This window comes from Argentina anserina, chromosome 5 (assembly GCF_933775445.1).
Source record: "Argentina anserina chromosome 5, drPotAnse1.1, whole genome shotgun sequence".
NCBI classification, from domain to species: Eukaryota; Viridiplantae; Streptophyta; class Magnoliopsida; order Rosales; family Rosaceae; genus Argentina; species Argentina anserina.
Window position 1 is genome coordinate 5,016,378 of NC_065876.1, and position 20,219 is coordinate 5,036,596.

The following is a 20,219-nucleotide window of genomic DNA, read 5'->3' on the forward strand; positions in this document are numbered from 1 at the left end:
CTCCCAAATGGTCAGAGTCAACAAATCATTTATCTCCATGAAGACCAGTAGACCACCTGCGTCCACAACACCAAAACCATTTTCTAAAGATGTTCGTAGCGAATTTTGCTTCAGAAAACCATTTTGCATTGATTTATAGTGGAACTCCAGAGGCTAGCTATAACGATCAAGATAATCAAAAGATACAAAAACGCTGTCCCTTCCACGTTTTCACCCGCCACATGTCGCTCCTCCCAGAATGTAGCCATTTTTTGGTCTCCCCAGCATGCAATCTGCTAATATAACACTCTCCACAAGAGGGGGGAGAGAGAGAGAGAGAGAGAGAGAGATGGGTTGTAATGGGGGTGAGGCGGTGGCTGTGTGCAGTGACAAGAGCATGGGAATAGGGATAACAATATGGGACATAGACACAGGAGATCGTCTTCTTCACATACCCTCCTGTGCTTCTCCTCCTAGGGGTCTTTTGTGCTTGAGGAACCAGTTCATTTTTGCTTCTCAGATTCACAGGCCTGGCTCTGTTGGCGGCGGTGTCATCTCCATGTGGCCCTTGAACAAGGTGATTTCTTTTCCGGCCATTTTGATCCATTTCGATTGCTCTGTAGTCGCTTTGATACACACCTAATTGCATAGCTCAACAGTAATGAATCTCTTGATATAGTAATAGACTTATAGTAATGAAGTAATCAAAATTAAATTGGATATGTAAGCTTTTTGATTCAATCTATTACCAATACAATCTATTCATTCCGATTCGTGTTTATATGAATCATAATTAAGGTTAGACAATGATCCTCACGCTGTCGCGTATGTACTTGCATTGAGTGCGTACTTGATTTCTATGGATTGATCACATGCCCGAATATGATTAGATTGCCTGCTTTTATATCTTGAGCTTATATGGCATTCGGATAATATAAATTCAGAACATACTGTAATAGTTATTGCAGCTGCTCTCTGCTTACATTCCGATTCCACAATTGGAGTAGTTTGATCCGAGTTCTTGTACTAGCTAGAATTGACCTCACGTACTGTAAATATATGTATGTGTGAACTGAATCATTAATTGACCATGCAAAAGTTGGATTGGTTCTGGTGTAATAACCCGATTTTTCGGAACGAGTATTGGATAGTTTTTAAGTTTATAAATTCGTGAAATTTATTTAAACGAATTTTGTATGCTTCGTGAAGTGGTATGTCGAAAACGGAAACATTATCGTAACGTTTATTTAGAAAAAACCGTGATGTGAATATCAACTTTTATTCCGTCGATCGTTTGTGAAAACTTCCTTCACGAAAGTCGTAGAGCTCGCCGATACGAGTTCGTGGACGCATCACGCGTTCGATTTTGGAAACGGGTATAAATAGACAATTAATGGAGCTAGGGTTTCCATTTCAGGAAACCCACCCCGCGCCTCCTTTCTCTCTCTCCCCCCCCCCCCTTCGCGTTCTCTCTCCCCGAGTCCCTCTCTCCCTCCGAAAATTCTCCACCGGCGATCTCGCCGTCCAGCCCGCCGTGACATACACCGCCCCTCCTAATCGCATCGCACAGACCCCCTCTACAAACCCTGAGGTCGAGACATCCTCCCTCGCCACCGTCAGTCCCCGCGCCACAACCGGACCTCCTGCGATTCTCACCGTCGCTTACTCCGCTCCCGGCAACGCAAAACCCCCAGCGCTCATCCCCTCCGTCGCTCCTCACTTCCAGAGCCACCAACACAGTAACCAGAGCTCGAATCGCACCGCCCAAATCGCATATCGCTCGATCTCGACTCCACCGGCATCTCGAGTTCTCCGGCCATTTTAGGGCATCGTACGGGTAATGAGTGCATTTATTTCGATGTTGTGATGTGTGTGGATGATTTTGGGATTGATTTGATGAAGTTTTGTGGTGAGATCGGAGGAGGAGGATGAAGGGAGATACCGCCGTATAGGGCGGCGCGTGTAGGGGCGTGGAGTGGCCTAGAGGCGGCGTGAGGCCGTGGGAAGGGCGGAGGAAGGAAGAGGAGAGGATTTGGGGCGGCGGTGGCGTGTTACGCGCCGGCCTTAGGCTCGGCGCGTGGGCCGCACGCGCTGCCACAGTAAGTGGCGCGTGAGCGCCACGCGCAGTCGCCGACGAGTGGCGCGTGTACCCCACGCGCCGCCATGTGCGGCGGCGCGTGAATAGTAATTTCAAACAGTAAATTGTAAAATTTATTTTTACAACGGTGAATGTAAAAAGGTGATTTACGTACGGTAAATGTAAATTTTATTTTACGTATGGTAAATGTAAATGTAAATTACATTCAGTAAAATGTAAAAAGTAAATTCGGAAGGGTAATTCAGTAATTATTATTTACTGAGACAATATTTACATTTGAATAGTATTTATACATACAGAAATACGTAAACAGTATGCAGTTTGTTAAAACGTTTTGTCTTCGGACATGTTTATGTTTTCGGACCAGTCTTCGGACGTGTTTGGCATGTCGGAACCTAGCCTTTGGCCGGGCGAAAGTTACGATACAGTTAGAGCTCTAGTCTGTCTGCCGGAGTACTGCATGAGAGGTATCAGATGGGTTATCGGCTCATGAGTACTCATATTTTTGGATGTTGGGTAGCAGAAGGTTGCCCAATATCGGCGGTGTACTACGTGAGGGGTAACAGAGGTGTACCAGCGTTTATTAGTAGTCGTATTATAAATGCATTTGGGTAAACAAAGAGGTTGCCTAATTGCTCATGAGTACTTTCATTTTCATATTTTGGACAACCAGACAGACCGTCCATTGACTCATGAGTGCATTTTATATTTGATGTTTTTGTAGATTTCCGTATATATTGATATGCGAGTTTTATTGTTGTTTTTACTCATACGAGCTGTAAAGCTTACCGGGTTTGTGTTTACAATCCCGGTGCACCAATTCGATGGTGTAGTGGATAACTCCGCATGTGTGGATTAGCGGCAATTGACGGACCGCTCAGAGGACTTGAAGATATTCAGTTCCAGCTTGTGTGAGGATTTGTGTGACTATCTTGTGAGGTTGTTGTGAGGATTATACATTTCCATTTCTTATAATGTTGAATTATAATTGGGTTTGTAATAATCGGTTTGACTGAGTTGTATTTTGAACTCAGAGATGATTCGCTGTGGCATTTTAAATGATTTCGATTCATTGAGATTGTTTTGGTGTTTCACGACTTTGAAATTTTGAATTTTTATGCTCGAAATTTTGGGGTCGTTACATCTGGCGCTTTAAGATATCGATCTCATATGAGTTAGTTGTTTGGAATAATGAATTCCTGATCTTCATTTCTGTGTATAATATTATCCTAAAGATCCTTAGCTACGTGATGCCTGTTACCATACAAAATCATATAGAGGTCAAAGTTCTAAGTTAAAAGTTTCTAATTGTGAACATATAACCCATAGTCCTGGTTTACGTTGTTCACTTCTGAAACCAATTCATATTCAGTTACTGTTTCTGGCTACTTTCATTTTCATATTAGTAGGCTGTTCTAGAGAATTCATTGCTCTATTTAATATATGCACTTATGCATAGGCATGATGACTGACCCTAGATTCACCTATTGGGAGAGGTCATTATATACTTGTGGTTCATGAAAGGGTAAGCGTGTCACTGTCTTAGTAAGAAGATGCATCTAGGCGAGGAGATATGGTCTGTCTTTACCAAGCCCACGGCTTTCAGTTTTAAAGCCAAAATAAATTATAACTTCATATTTGATGGACATCTGAGTTTCAGTTCCATGATATATATTCTTATGATTCAGGTGTCTCTTTCCTTAACATGGTTTGTTGTCTTTTAATATTTTCCAGCCTCAACAGCCTCTTTGGAGCTACCCCTTGGAGGCCATTGTATCAATTGCATGCACAAAGGATGGTGTATATTTTGCCGGTGGTGCTCCATCTGGAAATGCATATGTTTGGGAGGTTTGCACTTTGTTAATCACTATTAATGACTCTCCTGCCTTTTCTAATGCAATCTCTTGGTGGACAATAGACAAAGTCCTTAAAATCTTCAATTTGTTCCTTCATACAAGTGTGCTACTTGAGATGGAACTCGGAAACAATTGAATGAAATTCAGAAGACATGATGGCATGAAGAATTCAAACACAACTCATTATTTTGGATGCTTGATGAATTGATGTTATATGCAGGTCAATAGTGGAAAAATGCTCAAAACTTGGCCTGCACATTGTAATTCTGTGAACTGCATGCTGTTTTCTGATGATGGTTCTCTTCTCATTTCTGGTACAGACAATGGCATGATCAGTGTGTGGTCTTTGATTAGGTAATTAATACCTAGGTTTGTACAATCAGTAGCAGTGTACTGAGTGTAGCAGCAAAATTTTCTTCATGATCAACAAAATGTTTACAATTCTAATACGTTTGTCAAAGTTTGCTAGATGTGGAAGATTACCAAAGCTTTCCCTCATTACTAAATTATTCAATGGATCACAAATCCTCTATAACTGGCCTGTCTGCCACATCAGGGAGCTCAAGATTGATCCTGGTATCAAGCTCACTTGATGGCTCATGCAAGGTTGCCAAACTCATCTTAGCTTGTGCTTGTAACCAGAGTGGCTTTCTCATTGATATATCTCTTGTTACTGACAACAAATTACTTGGTTTTATAGGTTCGGGATATAGGCTTGGGAACACTTCTGCAAACTCAAATTTATCCAACAGCAATAACGGCACTTGTTCTTAACCCAACAGAGCAGCTCTTTTATTCTGGGAGTATAGATGGAAGAATTTTCGTGAACCAACTTGAAATTGGACTGGTGGAAAATGACCCTTTGTTTCCTTCTGAAGATCAAGCAGTTGTGCTAAAAGGACACAAGTAATGCATGGTGTTTATAGTTTCTCTAAATCACTGGACAGGAAAATATCCTTTTGTCCACTTAAATCCTTCGTATGTCACAAGCTTTGGTGATAATATCCTCTTATCAAACACTTTCATACTAATTCAACTTTAAAAGTCATATCAATTTGATAGTGTTGTTCAGGTATTAGTGTATCACTTAATTTTGCAAAATTCTTAATTTTATGACTGGTAGTTGCATGGTCTAGAACCATAAATGTTACATTAATCTTCAATAAGAGTTGTAAGATTTCTCATTCTCATAAACTACATTATATGCTAAAGGCCCCAATCAACAATCGATGCAGAGGATCTATTACTGCAATGACCTTCTGCCAATCTGGTCTAGTATCTGCATCTGAGGATTGCACCATCTGCATCTGGGATGCCAACACTGGAACAATCATTCGTAGATTCAACCATCAGAAAGGTAATATCATACTATGTGTTCTGCCGTGTTTTGTCCTAAGTCCTGTTCCTTTTAGAAGGCTAGAGTTTATATGTTTTGCACATTTCACTGACATATACAGTACAGTTACATTATGAACAATTTTCTTTCAGAACATGATAAATATATGTAAGATTGACGATGCTGCATAATATCCAGCATTTGCTGTGAAGCCTGTGATTATATCAGCCAAAACTGGCTCGTGTACTTTAAACTACTATATGAGATGCTTAGCTGCTTAGGTACTAATTAGTAAACATATCATGTCAGTTTACATTATTTATTGTAGAAGCGACACAGGGTTTTGTTTGATCAGGATTGCTGTTCTCATCTATTAGCAGGGGCTGTAACTAATCTGGCAGTGATCCCACGGTCCTCACTGCTTCCAGGATCAAGCCAACGGAGGGGATTAGGTCTTTCGTTACTTGAAAAGTATCCTCAGCCTGCCAATTTATTCAGGCAAGACACTCGTATCACTCTTGCTTCTCCATGCCAAGTCCTGAACGAGAACCAGACAGCAATCAATTTCCAAACCACACATTCATGCCAACACATGTATGACATGGAGGTATCTCTCTCTCAAATCCTAAATGTTTCTGTAGTAATGCACTAATTATAAGCATAAGCAGTTATCAAGATGAATTTTCAGCTTACTGTTGTCCAATATGCATGGGCAGAAAAAATACACTCCTGCATCAATGGAAATAAAATTGGAACAAAGTTTAGCTGAGCGGACGTGGGCAACAACAATGGCAAACCATGTAATGGACATGAATAGGCACCTTCAGTCGCAGTTGTTAGATTTGATGCAGAGCAGGTTTTTATTGTCCAAGTCTACTGAAATGGATTCACCTCCAACAAAAAAGAGAAAGATTTCCATGTCCGAAAGTCCACAATTACAGGAGGTGGAGCATCCCTGATAATATATCCTCATGAGTCATGAGTCATGACCTCATGTAGTCATGTTACTACAGTCTTCTTTTTTCGACTATAGAGCTTAATTGGTAGGACTAGCTTAGTTTAGCAGGTTAATTGCCTATCTACCTTACCAAAATCCTGGATCCTGCTGCATCTGAAACTATTTCTCTCAATCAACATATCTGCTTTATATAACTTGCCAAAATACTGTAAAGAGTTTACAGGGTGTTTTTTTTTTTTGGTTAAGATTTTACAGGATGCTTTAATCATCATTATATACCTTTTGCAATATGCTTATAGAATTTTCCTGTTATAATTGTTTCTCCTTCTCCTTCTCATCCTTCTCCTGATTAGATATAATATAATCAGTTTTGGGCCGTCTTTGTTTGGGCCTGAAAAATACTTTAGCTCGATCTTTATGTTCGTCAACAGTCAACTCGATCGCCACAGTATTAAAACCCTAATTACTGTACTCTCTCCTCTCTAACGTACAACTCAGGGTTTCTGATCCAAAAACCGAAACGCAGGTATGGCTATGAAAATAGGAAGCAAGGCCCTCCTCATATCTGGAGTAGGTTACACTGGCTCCGTTCTCTCCCGGAACGGCAAACTATCCGATGTGCTCTCCGAACTTCGGGCTTTGTTGAATGGTGAGCAAGAAGGTGGTGGTTCTGATAAGATTGCATCGCAGATGTATAACCAATTACTGGAGGAGATTCGCTCTGCACGGCAAACAGTTGTACTGAATCCAAATGGGGGTGCCGGCCAAGGTAACCTAACATCTATTGTAGCCCTGGGGGCTGTTGGTTACGGTTACATGTGGTGGAAGGGTCTTAAATTATCGGATCTCATGTATGTGACAAAGCGTAATATGGCTTCTGCTGTTACAAGCATGACAAAAAGTCTGGATACTGTAAAAGAAGCTCTTGTGAATACAAAGAAGCACTTGACGCAGAGAATCCAGAATTTGGATGATAAAGTGCTGGAACAGATCGAAATCTCGAATACGATTAAGGATGATGTTGCTGGGGTTCAGGATTCTCTGACTGATCTGGATTCTAACATAAATCAACTGAAGAGCTTGCTTAATGGTTTGGATGGGAAGTTATGTTCTCTTGAAGAAAAGGCGGATTTGACGTACATGGGTGTTGCTTACCTCTGTGACGTTATGCCCGGAGATCTGCAGAAGCAACTAAAACTTAGTGATATTGCACCGGTTGGTAGACTGCGCTCACAACCTGTACCAAGCATAACGATGGGGCTTAAATTTCTATTGCCAGATAATGTTGCCAAGTTGGAAGATGTTCCAAAGAATTTGCTCAGATCGTCGTCAACCGAGTTGACGGTAGCAGTCTAAATTCTAAAAAAGATAGATTTATGCAATACGTACATGTGGCTAATGCGACCTACTTAGATACCTTTTTCCAAGATTAAAGGTATACGCGCTTTATTTGTTTTTCGAAGCTTCGATTATGGTGAGAATGTATTACTCTGGAGTTTGGAGCTTATAACGTAAGTAGAAATAGACTTACTACTGTATTTAATTATAACAGAAATTATTATATATATTCATCACATATCTCACTTGACATACTTTTTTAATGTTATTGGTCTATTTTTTACTGTGTTTGTTTTCTGATTAGTTACTTATATGTAAATAAACTTTTGTCATTTTCACTGCGTGCATGTTAATTATACCATGACGTAATATAATTGGTTGGGTACACCACATGACAGTATCACATGGTGTGGCGGGTACATAAAATAATTACTCTTAATCATAAATCAACCCGCTTCTAATTTGTTTTGGTTTTAAACCAGAAGAAAACAATACTTCTCCTTCTTTACATATAATTCGTGTCCGACCTTCTTAAAGCATTCATCCTATTAGTCTATATATATATATAAGCGGATTACTAATCTTACAACATAACGGACACATTTGCAAATACATAACAAATTTTATAGAAGTTTAGAAAAGTTTGAGTGAGTTGAGAGGAGATGCGGTGACCGTTTTTTTTTATACAAGGAGATGCGATGACCGTTGAAGCATGGTGTTTTGCATTTTTTTTTGTCGAAGGTTGAAGCTTGGTTTCCGTGGTCGGAAGCGGTATGTTCTACCGCGGGAACTTTGGGAGAAAATCTATAAGCGATTGCCAGCGTCTGATCGAATTCATTTTGCTTCAGTAAAAAAAATTGGCTCTCAATTGCCGCCGCAAGGCCGCCTCCTCCTCCTGTGTTGGATCCATGGCCCATGTTTCACGGGATGAATGCATTTTGGTCTCCAACTCTCCATTACAGAAAAGATTTTATAGGTTCAATAGTACTATACCACAAAAAAAAAGAACATAAAATTCTTGAAACTTCTAATGATTGGGTACTTATTACTGAACACGCTACAAAAAATGTTGGCAATAAGCACATCCTTAAATGTGGCTAGCATGTGGGTGTTACTCATGTGGCTAATTCCTTAAATGTACTTATTGCCAACATTTTTTATAGTGACATCCGGGACCTCAACTTCAAGAGCAAAAGTCCCTCATCCTCGTGAATCCAATCTCTAATGCCAAAATTATCCCACCACCAATTGAGTATAGTCAGTATACACAAATCCGAGATATGAAGAAACTTCTTGTTGTAACCTTTGGTGATTCAGTTGTCCCAGCAGGTGTGTTATACGTACTTCCCATGACTATATCTTCTCGCCTGTGCTTGTGACAATTGGCCATGGATCAATTATTCCGGCGGCTACTCCGTTGATGTGTTGTTTTACAATTAATGGGAAACTGTATAACTTGATGTTCCGAAGATTCAAAACAACAAACACTATTGTCATTACTGCTCGCAGCTTGAATGAACAATTGGAACCCCACGGAGAGCATACCTATACTGTCGAACACATGTGCACTTCCAGCATCGGATTATTATAGGTCTACTTGGTCGGATCTTGTGGAGATATATTGCTTGTAAATAGATTCCGGCATCCAAAGAGATTTGAGGTCTATAAACTTTTACTTTTGGATGAGGAGAGGTCGGCGCGTTGTGTCAAATTGGAAAGCTTGGAGGGTCAAGCATTGTTTTGGGGTAGAGATGGGTGCATTTCTTTACCAGCTGGAAAAATTTCACTATTTGAAGAGAATCACATATATTTTAGTGTTCAAGGGACCGATCATATAAAATTAGTGTGTATTCTATAAAAGATAAGAGCTTCAAAAACATGCAGAATCTACCACAAAAATCCTTCCAGCAAGAATCAACTTGGTTTTTCCCAAATATTAAGGATACCTTTATGGCTTTATTAATATGGATAGGGTGAAGGGGATCGACTAAAAATCCTTGAGAGCCAAGGCTATAGTATAAAGGAGCTCAGATGGTATCTCGTGATAACGGAGCCCATAACGGCGCCCAGGGCGGTCAACAGAGTTGGTGGTTGTTTGCTCAAAGTTAATTACGTTACGTACTAGTTCAGTTTGGAGATTGCCCCTGGAAGCAAGGGGCGGTGGCCGGTGGGGGCTTGAAGCTCGGTGTTTCTACAGGCATTCTACGTAATAATTCACTACCGCTCTACTGGCATAATATTCCGATTACATTGCCCAACCTAAAACACCCATCAAAGAAGTAGAAGTCGTGTAAAAGCCACCCGGGGTGCCTATGTACGAATATGCATAAATTTTACGCTTCAATTATGGAAGTTTCATTCGAAATTACTTTGTTATTATAGCCAATGTTGTTTTTGTTTTTAGTTGACGGATTATAATTCATGGTCACGCTTGGATCATAAACGTTTTATTTTATTTTATTGATCATAGGCTTAATGTAAGTTTTGCTCTGGAGGAAGATTGGCTTGCAAAACTTCTCATATTAGACCTATGACCTATCTATCATATTGAACATCTGTTCCTAGGAATCCTATTTATTAGGTAAGGAATTAGGACGGTCTATTATAGCACATCCATTCAGAATTCGAAAAATTAAGTCTCGAGAATATGCGACGGTCGAAGCATGTCCGTCGCCAAACTTGGTCTGTTGGTCTTGAGAATATTCGACGGTTGAAGCATGTTCGTCTCCAATCCTGGTCTGCTTTACCAAAAGAAATTTGGGAGGAAATCTATAAGCAGTTGCCCATGTCCGATCGGATTCGTTTGGCTTCAATTTGCATGGAATTCCTCTCCATAGCTGCCGCCAGCCCTCCTCCTCCACCTGTGCCGGAGTCATGGCTCCTGTTTCACCGCACGCGTGAGTTTTTGTCTCTCTCAGTTGGAAGAGTTTACAAATTCAATAATATAATACTACCAGAACATAGAATCCTGGGAGCTTCCAATGGTTGGGTGCTTACTCACCAATATTCGAATTGCAATAGTTTGCTTACCCTTGTGAATCCAATCTCAAATGCCAAAATTATTCTACCACCAATACAGCCAGAGTTCCATCACATTAAGAAAGTCTTTGTTGCAACTTTTGGTGAATCCTCAGTTCTCCCAGCTGGTGTGTTTATATATACTGAGTCTAATATTTGTATCGCCCGGCCGTTCTGGTGACATTGTAGCATGGAAAATGTACGACCTGGAGCTGGATGAGTGCTTTGATCACTTGGATATTGTGTTATTTCACGACAGGAAATTATATGTCTTGATGGTCCAAGAGTCCAAGATATATGTTTCTGCTTCTAGGTTAAATGAACAATTGCAGCTCCCTCCAACACCAGCGATCTGCTATGTTGGTCATTACTCTCAAGACACGAACACTGAGACACTTAGTGAACAAGTAGTAGAGGCCGGCTTGGTGGAGTCTCGTCGTGGAGATCTCTTGCTTGTAAAGAGATTCAAGCAGCGAGGGCAGACGACTGGATTCCAGGTCTTTCAACTAGTGCTTGTAGAGAAAAATAGTTCCCTGCGCCTAGTCAAGTACGGAAACCTTGGGGGATCAAGTACGGAAACCTTGGGGGATCAAGCATTGTATTGGGATAGATGTGGCTGCATTTCTTTACCTGCATGCAGTTAAAAATTATCCACTATATGAAGAGAACACCAACACATTGTATGAAGTTGGTGTTTGTTCTGTAAAAGTTGAGAGCGTCAAACGATACCACAGTCCACCACCAAAATTATTCCGGAAAGAATCAACCTGGTTTATTCCCACGACGAATTAACCAGACACTAAATTGTTGCTCTGAATAAGATAAACGGTAATAAATCCCGAGTTCATCTTTCAAGCTTCATGGTCCTTTAATATATGTTTTTCTTTGCTCTTTTCTGCATGGCTATATGCCAGTTTGATTTTGATCGAAGCGGTACTTGCATGTTTATTAGTTCAATTCATCTTGAACTTCTCAGCGATCTTGCATGTTTTACTTACCTCTTAGTGTGAACAAAATCAGTGCTTACTGCTTAGTGTTCCCATACGTTATCTCTTTCGTTTTACAATGAAGCCTTCATAACTATTATTGCACAATAGGACATTCACTACTTCTATTTTTTTTTAAGGAAACAAGGATCTAATCCAACCTCAGTGGCATGTTATTCTGTATTTTATAACGGAAGAACTGACATTTCCATTTGGTATGACTTAAAGTTCTTCAAAGGTTGCTGGAGCTGCGAACTTTAAAGTTCTTCTTGCTAAACCCCAAAGTATATAATGTTACTACATTATTTCAAATATGCCGTAAGTCTATAACACCATCGGCACGCAAGTATTTGCAATATCATTTGAATCGTTTAATATCAACATCAAACGGCGTACACTAGTTGCTTATTAGTGAATGCAATGGAACTTACAAAATCGAGAGATTCTTTCTACCACATCGTCAAACAATATGCTATATTTAAACTTCGTGAATTGATATAAAAGAAATTGGTTTATATTTGGTACAATAATTTGTTCTATATGCCAATACATAACCGTTGCATGTTATAAAATCTAACAATTATCTCCCGTTTAATTTAGCTAGCACTCCTAGCAGCCATATTTTTCTGAAGGGCAGCTCTAATGATGTTCCCTCTTGTGATGATTCCAACCAGTTTACCGCTGTCGTCTACGACCGGAAGCCGGCGATACTTTGTGTCAAGCAATAACCCAGCAACGTCCTCATGCTTCATGGTTTCACGAACAACAATAGGAGTCGATGTCATCACATCCCCCACTACTTGGCCATTGGTTTTACTCAACAATTGTTTTACATCCTTAAAAGTTTCCCAACAGCTGTTAACTTGAGGAAACATACCGCTCTCACATGATATTGTGGCCAATGCCAATAAGTCATAATCTGTAACGACACCGACCAACTTCCAATTATTGTTGTCGATCACCGGAAAACTAGTGATTTCTTTTTCCATAAGAAGCTCTATAACTTCATTTACGGTTGTTGTTGGACTCACCACATGTAAATTCTCTTTTCTCGTCATAACATCACCGACTGTAACAACTCCAGTTTTGGCCTTTTGTTGCACCAAATTACCATACACGGCAATAGACACCGAAATTGGCCTCCAATTAGGAATATATAAACGTGGACGACACGACAGCTGACTCACCGGAGAACCCATAATGTTAGAGAAAAGTGAAGGATTTGGAATGAACATCGAGGCCATGGGTGAGGAAATGAAACCCTAACCGCTCTCAAGTAATTAATTTGCTTGTCCTATAACACAAAACAAAGAATCTTGTGAAATGTGGTAAAATAACTCTGGCAATCTCATATTTATTCGTTGTATTTATAGAGGAATCTATCTGAATCATAAATCTTATTACAACTCTAAAACAATTATTTAGAAGGATTATGTTTCCCTATCCTACTCTGTATATGATTTACTCGGAAAGGTACACACATCAGGTTGAACGGACAAATTAATTCCTGATCAGGGATATTTTGGTAACTAAATTTATATTTTCCTTTTTTCATTTTTTTGTTCGCAAAATAAAAGGTGAAAAAAACCCTGTATAAAACCCTACCTACCTCTTCTCTTATTCAGACTCAGACACTGAAAAGCTCTGTCACCGCCCACTATGGCTCAGTTGAACACCATGTCCGCTTGCTTGCCCACCAACTTCGCCTTTCACTCTAAAAAATCAGGTACATTTTATATTTCCGGAACCAAAATCTGGGTTCACTTCATGGGCTTATGGAGTTCATGATAAGATCATTAAAAACCCAAACTTTTTGCTCACCTTTTTCTGGGTTCGCTTATATGGATGCTTAAAGTTTTTGTCTTTTCTTTATTTATTTCAATTTGAGATGAAATTAATAACACCCAGATAAGTAGATGCTCAAGCTTTGGAAGAAAACAAGTGCTTGGATTGTAGTGTGATTATATGTTCTGATATCAATCTTTTGCTTTTATTGGTTTTTGATGAGCAGGGTTGAGTTTTTGCCATGGTAGTGTTGCTAGTCAAGGGAGATTATCGTTTCAAGAGGTATAGCTACCTTTATCCACACTGCCTTGTGTTATGTATTGATTTTCCCTTTCCTTTGTGATTGTATATATTGATTTGTTCCTGATGGCCTTGGCATATCATTGTTTGATTTGTTTCCGCAGCTGGGGGCGAGAAAGAGTGAGCTACAGGGGAATGCATTTGCGGTTTTGAGTACTAATGGAGGTGTAACTAGAGCTCGCAACCAAGGTGGGGCATGCTTGTCTTTGTTTCTCTGAATTATTTACATGGGATGTCAAGCATGATATTTTAGACTGAGATTCACTCATTCATGCGCTCTGAGTAGTTGATGCCTGACAATTACTCTTGTAATGCATGCAGTTATTAAAGCAGCCCTCCCCAGTTACAGCGAGACAGAAGTAGCTGGATCTGCAAACAAAAGAGGATTGCGTGGAAAATTGAACAAGGTTGTTCTGGCGTATAGTGGTGGCTTAGACACATCAGTCATCGTCCCATGGCTAAGGTATAATCTTTGTTATAAGCACATCAACACCAGCCATGCGTTTGATACTTTGCACAAGTGTTCAAAGCCTGCAACAACCATTTCTCGTTTTGTTTCACTATGTGATGTATTTGATAAGTTCTGATGGTGTGATTGTGAATGAAGCATATGAATGGGCTTTAAACATAGTATTAGCTAATTAAAAGCCACCAAAGCATTAGCACAGCAATAGTGTAGTGTACCAAGAATTACCTCCTTCATCATTTGTTTATTGGATTTTTCAGATGATATCACCTTACACTCAGTGTTATTGCTTATTGATAAATATTGCATATGTTGTTTCACATGTTTTCTAAAACAACTCATATACAAGCTTTATACTTCTGAGTTCTTATTCAATAGTATGCCGTTATTATTATTATTTTGGCAAAAATAATATGTTATTGTTGATCTGTTCAACACCTTTTTTTTTTTTGCAGGGAGAACTATGGCTGCGAGGTTGTTTGCTTCACTGCTGACGTGGGTCAAGTAAGTTAGGGATAGCGGCATCTATTACAGATCTATCTCATTTTGTTTCAAGCAATGACTTTAAGGTGGCAATTTGTTGGTTCTGGCTTTCGTGCACTCACACCCTTCTCTGAAAAAATTTAGGGTATAAAAGAACTGGATGGTTTGGAACAGAAGGCCAAGGCAAGTGGAGCTTGTCAGTTAGTCGTGAGGGATCTGAAGGAGGAGTTTGTAAAAGACTATATATTCCCGTGCTTGCGGGCTGGTGCAGTCTATGAGAGGAAATACTTGCTGGGTACCTCAATGGCTCGTCCTGTTATCGCTAAGGTGATATCTCAGTCTGATGCTATTTATGTTGGTTACTTTAGAAATTCATTGCCTTTTTTAATGTATAATTGCACAGCTGAATCAAATAAATAAATAAATAAATAAAAGAATCCTTTCGGATTTTTTTACAATTGCATCTGCTTGTCCTAGAACATATTTCTGTTTCAGGTAGAGTTCAGTATAGCTTTAAGTAGCTGAGTTTCGTTACTTCCAGGTCATTAATATTTTTTTGTCTCAGATTTGAAACTTTTGATGTGTTATGATACATCTATGACATCCTGAAAACAGGCCATGGTAGATGTTGCCAAAGCTGTTGGAGCTGATGCCGTAGCTCATGGATGCACAGGGAAAGGAAATGATCAGGCATGTTTTGCACTTGAGCATTTAATATGATACCATCTTACTTGTTTCTCTTCTTACACAACCTTTCTTGTATGTTTAGGTTCGGTTTGAGTTGACATTTTTCGCTCTGGACCCCACACTGAATGTGGTGGCTCCTTGGAGGGAATGGGACATTACGGGTAGAGAAGATGCTATTGAATATGCTAAGAAGCATAATGTGCCTGTTCCAGTGACAAAGAAATCCATATACAGCAGAGATGGGAACTTATGGCACCTCAGTCATGAGGTAGATTTTACAACTTTCTTTCACTTTTTGCTCCATTAGTTTTGGATACATGCCATGTATCTTGCACTATAAAATCTTAAGTGGTGGTATGTTGGTGCCATAATTGTAATGTTATGTATAGGCTTTTGTGGTTGATGGTAATAGTGCACTAGATCTGTTGTAGTAACATATTGGTGTCAGTACTTGTTTGATACTCCCAGTTGACAGTTATGTTTGTGTTCCAATGAAGTTCTCATTCCCCTCCCCTTCATGTCATGACTGATGATTTAAAACAGTTGCATTTCTTTTACAGGCATTCGATATTCCCTAAACATTAAAGACATGTGTAGTTATGAGTATATTTGCTTGATGAATTTAGGTATTAGGTGAGATGTATATTAGATGATGTCTGCATAACTGACGCAGTTCAGTTTAAGTCTTTGACAACGGTTTTGATTTGATAGGTTTGATCCTTTGGTTCATAATTCTCTTTGTTTCTGAATTGTTAAACTACTTTTGAAGGGTGACATTTTGGAAGACCCGGAAAATGAGCCAAACAAGGATATGTACATGCTAACTGTTGATCCAGAAGATGCACCAGATAAACCCGAGTAAGTTGCAGATCAACTTTGTTTAAGCTCTTGAATTGCCCAGTATATTACCGTAATTGCTATAAAAAGAGTTTATTGTCTAACCGTGCTTCCATTTTTCTCTAGGTATGTAGATATTGGGATTGTTCAAGGAATTCCAGTTTCAGTCAATGGACAAGAGCTTTCACCGGCTTCTTTGCTTACAAAGCTTAATGAGATTGGTGGAAAACATGGAATAGGTCGTATAGACATGGTTGAAAACCGTCTCGTTGGCATGAAGAGCCGTGGAGTCTATGAAACTCCTGGAGGCACCATCCTATTCGCTGCTGCACGGGAGCTGGAGTCCTTAACTTTGGATCGAGAATCAGTACAATTTAAAGACCAACTGGCCCTCCAATATGCTGAGTTGGTCTATGCAGGCAGGTGGTTCGACCCACTTCGAAGGTCCCTGGATAAATTCATGGAGGAAATCTCTGCGACAACAACAGGATCAGTAACTCTAAAATTGTACAAGGGTTCGATCACTGTGACTAGCCGTAAGAGTCCATACAGCTTGTATAGGCAAGATATCTCTTCATTTGAGAACGGAGATATTTATGATCAAGCCGATGCAGGTGGGTTTATCAGGCTGTATGGTCTCCCCATGAGGGTGCGGGCAATGCTCGAGAACCAGAACAAGACCAAGGACGAAGACAAGGAGGGCATCTAGTTCGTTTGTATTGTCTTGTTGTTTAGAATAACCTGATTGAGTCCTGTTTGGTATTTATACTAATTTCTAAGCCTTGAGAGTGGCTTTTAAATTGTATAGTACTACTTGCGTGACATCAAATCGGTAATATCGTGTTCTACGGATTTTGCGTTTAATTATATTATTAAGTTGAGGATGAGGATGAGTTGAGAACATTCTAATTCATAACTTTTTTCGATCGCTATAAAAAGGCGGAAGGAGACCCGGAATGGTCTTTTCAAGTAACAAATAGTCCACGTGTCAAAATTTGAGGGTAACTACCCCGCGCTTAGAATTGGCGGGCACACCCAACTGAAAACCTCACCAGCCTCACTGTCTCTCTTTCTCAAAGATGATTAAACTACGTCGTTTCGCCGCCGTAGCCGCCTCTACACCGTCTTCTCCGGCTGACTCTAAGCCGACTCTCCTCCTCCGCTGCCGCCGCCGCGTCTCAGCCGGTTTTCGATTACGACTACTACCAGCTCGACCACGCGCCGACACGCGATCAAGCTCCGATGGCCGACGCGGCGGGATCGGTTCCGGCGAGAGGAGTGCAATGGGCGTTCATAGGGAGCCCATTCGCCAAGAGGCACGTGTACGCCGATAGAATCTCGAAGCTTCTACAAGTTCCTCACATTTCCATGGCTACCCGCAAGACCTCCACCTCACTCTTCTCTCTACAACCAGGTCCAAGATTCTTGCTTTCTTTCCCTTCTTGCGTAATTTCTTGAAGAAGTGTTGAAATTTGGGTTTAGGGTTTTACGTTTTATGATATTTGGGAAAGAATTAGGATCTTTGTATAAATTGGCACATTGGACATTTGTTAGTGACTTAATGTGTTTTAGCTTTTGCAATGTTGTTGTGAAAATTGAAAGATATATTTCACACTTAATTACAAACTAATCACACATATCAACTCTATATATAACCTACCTAATCAATCAATCTCCAAATCCCACAAATTACGGACGTGATTTGCTCTCCGTGATTTCTTCCGCAAATCACGCCAATAATTATGCCAACAGTGAATTGATTAGATTGCGAATGCCATTAATCGTGGGAAGATTGTAGCAAAGGAGGATATATTATTGGGGCTGTTGTCAAAGAGATTGGAAGATGGATATTGGAGAGGAGAGAGTGGGTTTATACTGGATGGAATTCCTCGTTCCAGGATCCAAGCAGTAAGTGTTTTTGATTGTGTTTCTTGTGGAGTACAGTAAAGTATAAGATGTTTTGAGAAACAAATGAATTGGCATGTATTCGAGTTGAAGAAAGAGATTTGAAAACATGATCATCTTCTAAGGACTGAAGTATGGGTGAACTAGTTATAATTTCCTAGGATGAGAAATGCGACAATCAAGTTATGAATCTAGGCAAAGTGTTGGTCATTTGTATGAAATATGTTATTAGATTAAGTGATGTTTTTAGTTAAGTTTGCTGTATTGTTTTGTTTCAGGAAGTTCTTTCGCAACTGGTTGAGATTGATCTAGTACTGAATTTCAAATGCACAGAACATTGCTTAGCAAAAGGTAATATCTTTTAATTATTTGCCTTCGATATAATCAGTCTACCAGGTTGCTTTAAATTGTGACTGTTTGAACAAGTACCATCATGCTACAAATCTGACGTTCTCCACTTCTTGTGCAGAAGCTGATTGGAGGGAGAAACTACATATCTTTGCAGAGCAGGTAGTCCTCTTGTCCTCTTATCGGCAAACATTAAACACCATATCCACCAGTGGTATCATGAAATGATGTACTAAAGTATGGACCAATATTTACAATTATTTGAGCTTTGATGTAATGTAGCTGAAAGCATGTTATTGAATACTGGTAGCAGGACAGCCAAAGTATGTTATATGTTCCGATTGTAAAACTAACATTTTCAGTTTTCTTTATCCAGACTGAGCCGCTAGAAGAGGACTACAAGAAACAGAAAAAGATTCTGGAGTTTCAAGTCAGCAGTGCACCTGAGGATACTTGGAAAGGGCTCTTGGCTGCTCTTCATCTACACTCTTCATAGTAGTTATTGTCTATAGATTTGGGCTTATGTATTTAACTGTCCGAACTGTCTACTTTGATGGAGTCTTCTGTATCAGCACAATTTTGTAATATTGTGCAAGAAACAGTGTAAGCTTCTTCTTGACTTTCAGGTCAGTTGAGCAGCCACCCTATACTTGACTGTAGTTCGTTTGGCGATAGGGGATTCGCCTTGAAAGCATATAAAAACTGTGCCACTTTTGAGTCGGATGAAGTCTTCTGTATCAGCACAATCAAAATGTACAGCCACTTGTATAGCAAGTACTATTGTATTAACTTATGCATCTGGTAACAGGATAATCAAAAGGCATAGTCCATTTTCTGTACATGACTTGTAGGATATAATAACCATCTTGTATTTTTATTATATTACATTGTCAAACAACTTTCCTCTTTTGAGTTTTGAGTAGAATATGCTACAGCATTTGCAAGCAACTGTGTGACTTAACATGAAGTGAATTTAGAGTCGAAAAAAACTGATATTTTTGTTTCACAGACAGAATATCTGGTTTTTCTTTGATTATTAATGCTCTTGCTAGATTAGTCATTACCGGATACGAAACTGTAAGGGCACGGCACAGTACTAGATTGGTGCTTTAGATTTCCTTCACTTGTTTCCATCTTATTCAGATGTCTTGGATCCCTATGTGTCCGACACTTACAAAATTTGCATGCAAATGATGCAATTATTCCTTCACATTCAGGTAAGAAATAATCCGCATGGGCCGTACTGGTATCTTGAGAGAGCTAGTTACAATATTACTACTAGGTTTTCAGGAGTAGTACGGCTGTAACTAAGTGAGTCTTTTTGAGTTTCCAACTTTCTGTGTTTGTCTGTGGTTGTTAAATGTGATTTTGTATATAGGGGTGCCAAATGTCTATCAGATATTGTCCATGGAATAGAAACAAGAATTGAATTAAGAATTTAATGAAAAATGATGTAGAGCAATTAAAGATGTATGTATTTATAGTACTCCTCCTAACTCTTTGAACATATATGACATCTTCAATTTAGATAAATAATATTTTAATAATATTATAACTTCCGAATCTTCATAATTAAATAAAAATCAATATAAAACGCTCAACTAACTTTTTATTCAGACCCTCTCCAAATGTCTGAGAGAGGAATTATGTGTAAATCTTCCGTCTCCATGCACATCTATGACACACACATATGTGGTGATTTGTACTCAATCATCCAAAAGAGCGTCAAAAGAAAAAAAGTCGTGCTGGTCCATTAGCTTGTAAAATTTAATTGCTTCTAATATCTTATTTAAAGATTAATATTATTCAAAACTAACATATTTGTTTGTAATCTAAGAT

The 20,219-nt window shown here is 39.4% G+C and overlaps 4 protein-coding genes and 1 pseudogene across 4 annotated transcripts; 4 read left to right on the plus strand and 1 right to left on the minus strand.

The window, feature by feature from the left end:
- Window positions 1-309: 309 nt before the first annotated feature.
- Window positions 310-6,245, plus strand: LOC126794873 (protein ROOT INITIATION DEFECTIVE 3-like). Its single transcript, XM_050521666.1, has 8 exons — window positions 310-556; window positions 3,812-3,925; window positions 4,154-4,287; window positions 4,395-4,539; window positions 4,634-4,839; window positions 5,169-5,290; window positions 5,650-5,876; window positions 5,986-6,245. The coding sequence occupies exons 1-8, from the start codon at window positions 329-331 to the stop codon at window positions 6,226-6,228; spliced, it is 1,419 nt and encodes a 472-aa protein (XP_050377623.1). The 5' UTR covers window positions 310-328; the 3' UTR covers window positions 6,229-6,245.
- A 510-nt stretch (window positions 6,246-6,755) lies between these two features.
- Window positions 6,756-7,583, plus strand: LOC126795345 (uncharacterized). Its single transcript, XM_050522196.1, has one exon. The coding sequence runs from the start codon at window positions 6,756-6,758 to the stop codon at window positions 7,581-7,583; it is 828 nt and encodes a 275-aa protein (XP_050378153.1).
- Window positions 7,584-12,165: 4,582 nt separating this feature from the next.
- LOC126795346 (CBS domain-containing protein CBSX1, chloroplastic-like) lies at window positions 12,166-12,813 on the minus strand. The gene has a single exon (XM_050522197.1). It carries the CDS (start codon window positions 12,811-12,813, stop codon window positions 12,166-12,168), a length of 648 nt encoding a protein of 215 aa, XP_050378154.1.
- A 337-nt stretch (window positions 12,814-13,150) lies between these two features.
- Window positions 13,151-17,011, plus strand: LOC126793439 (argininosuccinate synthase, chloroplastic-like). Its single transcript, XM_050519960.1, has 10 exons — window positions 13,151-13,295; window positions 13,581-13,636; window positions 13,759-13,843; window positions 13,976-14,117; window positions 14,576-14,624; window positions 14,748-14,930; window positions 15,219-15,293; window positions 15,373-15,558; window positions 16,060-16,148; window positions 16,254-17,011. The coding sequence occupies exons 1-10, from the start codon at window positions 13,229-13,231 to the stop codon at window positions 16,834-16,836; spliced, it is 1,515 nt and encodes a 504-aa protein (XP_050375917.1). The 5' UTR covers window positions 13,151-13,228; the 3' UTR covers window positions 16,837-17,011.
- On the plus strand, window positions 17,011-19,219 carry LOC126795347 (probable adenylate kinase 7, mitochondrial; annotated as a pseudogene).
- Window positions 19,220-20,219: the final 1,000 nt, after the last annotated feature.

Bases quoted from the DNA above. Each gene is read 5' to 3' on its own strand.
- LOC126795345 (XM_050522196.1), top strand. From the start codon at position 6,756: ATGGCTATGAAAATAGGAAGCAAGGCCCTCCTCATATCTGGAGTAGGT.
- LOC126794873 (XM_050521666.1), top strand. From the start codon at position 329: ATGGGTTGTAATGGGGGTGAGGCGGTGGCTGTGTGCAGTGACAAGAGC. The intron at 4,540-4,633 runs GTTGCCAAACTC...TTGGTTTTATAG, and splicing joins CACTTGATGGCTCATGCAAG to GTTCGGGATATAGGCTTGGG. The intron at 4,840-5,168 runs GTAATGCATGGT...CAATCGATGCAG, and splicing joins GTTGTGCTAAAAGGACACAA to AGGATCTATTACTGCAATGA.
- LOC126795346 (XM_050522197.1), bottom strand. From the start codon at position 12,813: ATGGCCTCGATGTTCATTCCAAATCCTTCACTTTTCTCTAACATTATG.
- LOC126793439 (XM_050519960.1), top strand. From the start codon at position 13,229: ATGGCTCAGTTGAACACCATGTCCGCTTGCTTGCCCACCAACTTCGCC. The intron at 13,296-13,580 runs GTACATTTTATA...TTTGATGAGCAG, and splicing joins CTTTCACTCTAAAAAATCAG to GGTTGAGTTTTTGCCATGGT. The intron at 15,294-15,372 runs GCATGTTTTGCA...TTGTATGTTTAG, and splicing joins CAGGGAAAGGAAATGATCAG to GTTCGGTTTGAGTTGACATT.